This window comes from Eucalyptus grandis, chromosome 3, assembly GCF_016545825.1.
Source record: "Eucalyptus grandis isolate ANBG69807.140 chromosome 3, ASM1654582v1, whole genome shotgun sequence".
Classification (NCBI taxonomy): Eukaryota; Viridiplantae; Streptophyta; class Magnoliopsida; order Myrtales; family Myrtaceae; genus Eucalyptus; species Eucalyptus grandis.
In genome coordinates, this window is record NC_052614.1 from 68,984,570 (window position 1) to 68,989,377 (window position 4,808).

The following is a 4,808-nucleotide window of genomic DNA, read 5'->3' on the forward strand; positions in this document are numbered from 1 at the left end:
TGATGAGGAGTAGTGGATGTTAGACCCCGTCTCCTGTTTGAGAATCAATTGTGATGTATATATTTTTATATACTAATACCAACTTATATTATATATGACCAATGTGTTATGTATATATATAAGTGTGGCGTGGTTTAAATTTTTATGACCCTGCTTTCCTATCCCATTGTTTTGTTATCTGGAGATTTATTTATATGCTTCCGCATGAATGGGTCACCAATGCATCCTGGGACATTGCTATTATATAGACCAAGCAGGGATGGGCACGTGCTCGGAGGGTTGGGATGTGACAACCTAAGGATCTACAAGTTTCATATGCTTCTCATCATCTAATTTAGCAAATAAGGTTTGTTTTGGTTGGATCAAGTCAAAATACTCTTCCACAGTGTCAAATGCAATTTTCATGAAGCAAATTGTAGATGAAAATGCTTTGATGGTTGCATTCAGCCTTGCATGCAATCCCTTTTGCGACGATCATCAACCCATTCTCTCTTGGATACATGCAAGGAAATGTTAAGCTTGACGGATGATTTAGCTTATTTAAGCGGGATCCATGTGAAGACCTTATGAAAATGTTTGATTTGGCATAATAGCACTTACAGACAACACAAATACTTTCCATGATTACAAACAACAGTTGTCTTAAATTAGCAAAATCATATTGAACTGATAAAAGAGCTTGAAACCGGAGGTACTGGGACTTCAATAGCTCCTTCCAACATCTGAGTAATTTTCTTCATGGTTGGCCTCAAAGCCGGGTCTTCCTGGATGCACCACAATGCTGTCATCACAAATCTTTTCACCCTCTTTATGTCGCTTGATGCCTCCTCATCGCTTTCCACTAGCTGAAGCACGCTCCCATCATGGTAGCAGTTATACAACCAGTCAGCCATTACAATTTGAGCTTCAATTTCTGCTTTCGGCTCATAGTTCTTTCTACAACAGATGAGCTCAACCAACAAAATGCCGAAGCTGTAAACATCTACTTTGCTAGAAATTGGCATATTCCTGAACCATTCTGGCGCTAAGTAACCTCTGGTTCCTCTTACTCCAGTGGTGGTTCGTGTTTGGTTCGCCTTCAAGAGCTTAGCTAATCCCAAGTCTGAGATTTTTGCAATGAGAGAGCCATCAAGAAGAATATTTTGTGGCTTGATGTCGCAGTGGATTATATGCCTGGTGCAATCCTCGTGCAAGTAAGAGAGCCCCCGTGCAACATCGCAGACAATTTCTATTCTTCTGTACCAGCTGGGCCTTGAAGCGCAAAATAGGAAATCCGCCAAAGTGCCATTGCTCATGAACTCATATACCAGTAGTCGATGTTGACCTTCATTGCAGAATCCAAGCAACTCCACCAAGTTCTTGTGGTTAGTTTGGCCAATTGCACTCACTTCTCTTTCAAACTCCTTCTCGCTTTCTCCAGTCCTTGTCGCCAACACTTTTACTGCCACAAAGTTTGTTTCCTCGGATCCAAGAACACCTTTGTACACTGTTCCAAAAGAACCCCTACCCAATTCTTCTTTGAATCCATATGTTGCTTTGTGAAGCTCCTGATAAGTGAAAGTCCGCATGCCTGTAACTTGATTGATTTGGACTAGTCGTGACAACTTAGAATCCCTAGATCGGAAGCTTCTATACATTAAATAGGTAATAAGGAGTAAAAGCAAGTTCACAAAGACAGAGCTACTCAACAGCACTGATCCAACGATCATCAGAGTCGTATTCTTGTTTTTCTTCTGGTCGTTTTTTGTGCATGTGGAAGTCATGTCATGTATCCTGACCTTGATTAGAGCTTTTTGTATCACCCATGGACCCATCCTTCCATTGGAAAGAGGGCCCTTCTTTTTCCAGCAAATATCATCAATGAAAATGGCAGCTGCGCAAAAACAATCAGCCAAGCAAGCCTCTTTGCACGAGTCCTCGGTTTGTCCCCTGCGATGCTCGTAATCGGACTTTGGCCAGTCCGTTTTGAGCATTTCACGCAAAACGAACTGGTCTGTTTCGGGCCTACTTCCGTTACAACTTTGTGGTATGAAGTCCTGTATGCATCCGTTCATCTCATTCGTTGAATCTAACGGAGTATATCCAGGTGGGCATTGGCATCGGGGCCTCAGATCATCTCCAAGAGTACAGTAGCTGTTGAAGCCACAAGCTCCACTACCCTTCTCTTGGGTGATGCTCTCACATAAATTATCCGGGACTGGGGTAGAGAACCTCGACCAGCCAATAAGCCGGCCAGAACTTGAATTTGCTGTCTTAGGATGGATATATTGTATGAATACCCCGTCGTATTCAAGGATCGCTCTTTGGTAATATTCGCTGCTTGGAACTGGTTTTGTAGTGATATTGTTGAGCACCGTTCCATTCCTAGCCGTGAGGTAGACCTGACCACTTTGATTGAATATCAACTGGAAGCCGCTACCTACGGTGTTGCTACCCCAGTAGGTATCTGAGGCATCATACGGGTCAGGATTGGCATAGAATGCGAGATTTCCATCGTCTCCAAGCATAAAGTGGAATCTCCCGGCGGAGTAATTCATTTTGGAGTAGCGAGCGTTGACTTTAGTCCCAAGATCTAACCGTTGCGTAGGCAATATCGTATCTGTCGGTTGGCTGAACGAATCCCACAACTTGACGTGGCTCGCGCTCGCTAGGATGAAGTTCCCCGTGTCGAGCATGGCCGCATATGCTAAGCTAGTGTCGCTTAGGCCAGAAGACCACAGCTCTCTCTCTCTCGGGTCGGTAAGCACCAGCCCGCCGTTGGCGGTCAACCGGACTTTCGAACCTTCGGGTGCTAGATTATCGCCATTCGCCGACCAGACAATGGTCTTGTCCTCTATCTTCTCGAACCATATAGCCAACAAATGAGCTCCTGTTCCCATTCTCCGGAACCCGAAGGCGAACTCGCCCGACGGTGACAGCCAGGAAGAGTTCTGGTCGTTCGCCGACAACGAGGAGCCCAAGGTCAAGTTGCCGTGGGTTTGAGCTTCGGCGAAAAGGGGAAGGGGAATGAGTACAAGAAGGATTCCTAGTATAACTGAAGCCATGTTTGGTGAAACTGGCGTGCTCCTTGAGTTGAGCTACTTCGGCCTTAAGGATGAAACCGGCGTTCTTATAGAGATTACCTACTTTCCAAGCTACCCGAGTCTCTCCTACTGATTTTTCTTTAAATAAAGGCAAGGCTGCTTGGGCAGGGCCATCGAGCTTTGGCCGTGACCCAGAAATTTCCCAAGGAGAAACAGACAAATTTAGAAGACTTCAACCGAAACACCTTTTAGGTTTAGAGGAGAGGATTTTTTGAGTTGAAAATATTTTATTGACCAAAACACAAGGATTTGATTCCTGCGGAAATCAAAGCGATTACAGGTCACTTCGTGGAAATTGAACGTTTTAATGTGCGTTGTACATGGAAATTTTCGGTGGTGTCTCGCATCAAGCATGCATGCAGTCGGTGGATGTGACTGGGAACCGTGGCGATGGGGTGATCTAATGCTTGCTGCTTAGACTGCAATCGAATCTTGTGCAAGCTTGGAGAGGAATGGCTACGTCAACGATGGATGAACATAATTCTGCATATATTCTGCACAAATCGCTCTGTTAACTCTATTAAATTTGACTATCCAAAAAATTGACGTAGTTTTTCACTGTTGTTCAAGAGAAGAGACGTTGATGTGAATGTCACATCAACCAATTTAAAGAAAAATATTAAAAGATATTTAAAGCTATATGTTGTATGTTGCAATAAAAATATAATCAATTGTTTTCGAAATTTTAGAAAAATAAAAATAAGAATAAAAGAAAAATTGAAGAGAAATCATTCTCGAGAATCGTCTCCATCAATTTCTGCATTTGACTATTTCGTTTTGCCGCCATAGCTAGTGTTGGTTCTTAAGGACACGCTAATGTCAAATCCATTTAGGATCTGCTTAGAAGCAACCGGAGAACAATTTCTTTTGAAAATAGTCTGTTTCTATTTTTATTCCCCGGAACAATTTCTGAGGAAACAACACGTTTGGTAATTACACAAAATTTCTATTCTCATTAAGCTAAAAGCAAGCTTATATCGGTAAATTACTACTTTCACAGTCCTTAACTGTATGGGCAATCTCCATAGACAACCCCTAAATAAGTTAAGCAAGACCTTCGGCAAATTTCATACTTCATGTGAGACTTACTACCTTGAGAGAGCAGACATGTTGCTTAATTTACTGGTACTTACTAACTTTAATGGGGGAGGTTTACAATTTAAGATTGAACTTGGTGTTAGTAAATCTCTCAAATCGTTCGCAACTTATTATGCTAAAAGCAGGCCTACATTGGGGAGTTTTTTTATTCCCATAGTAAGTTAATAACCAAGGTTATATTTCCAATGGCAAATCCCTTACTTTCTTAGTAACTTACCAACTTACAACGAGACTCATATTAGTAATTTATCAGATTCACTCTTAAGTTACTAATTTCACTGCTAAGTTTTTCACTTTGAGCGATGATTTCCTAAGAAAGGTGATAATTTACTCTTGCATTTATTGTTGGCAAATTGCTAACTTTGTAAACTTGGACCGACAAGCTACATGATATTACCAACAAGATTTATAAATTTTAATCATATTAGAAAAGTGCCGTGTGCGGAAACATGATTGGAGTTGGCTTTTTATTTTATTTTATAATAATCGAGGAAACCGCCTGAAATCACCCTTAAATTTAGGGATCACACGACCCTCTGATGCTTCGGTAGCACCGTCGGATTTCGTACAAGCCGTTATTTTAGACGTAAAATCTCGGAGGTTGGTGTGTTTCTTTATTTCTCCGTA

At 41.8% G+C, this 4,808-nt stretch overlaps 1 protein-coding gene across 1 annotated transcript; it reads right to left on the reverse strand.

Moving 5' to 3' along the window:
- Positions 1 to 656: 656 nt before the first annotated feature.
- LOC120292091 (G-type lectin S-receptor-like serine/threonine-protein kinase LECRK3) lies at positions 657 to 3,044 on the reverse strand. Its single transcript, XM_039309973.1, has one exon. It carries the CDS (start codon positions 3,042 to 3,044, stop codon positions 657 to 659), a length of 2,388 nt encoding a protein of 795 aa, XP_039165907.1.
- Between the last annotated feature and the right edge of the window lie 1,764 nt (positions 3,045 to 4,808).

What these genes read in the sequence shown, in the direction of transcription:
- LOC120292091 (XM_039309973.1), bottom strand. Translation starts at nt 3,044, where the DNA reads ATGGCTTCAGTTATACTAGGAATCCTTCTTGTACTCATTCCCCTTCCC.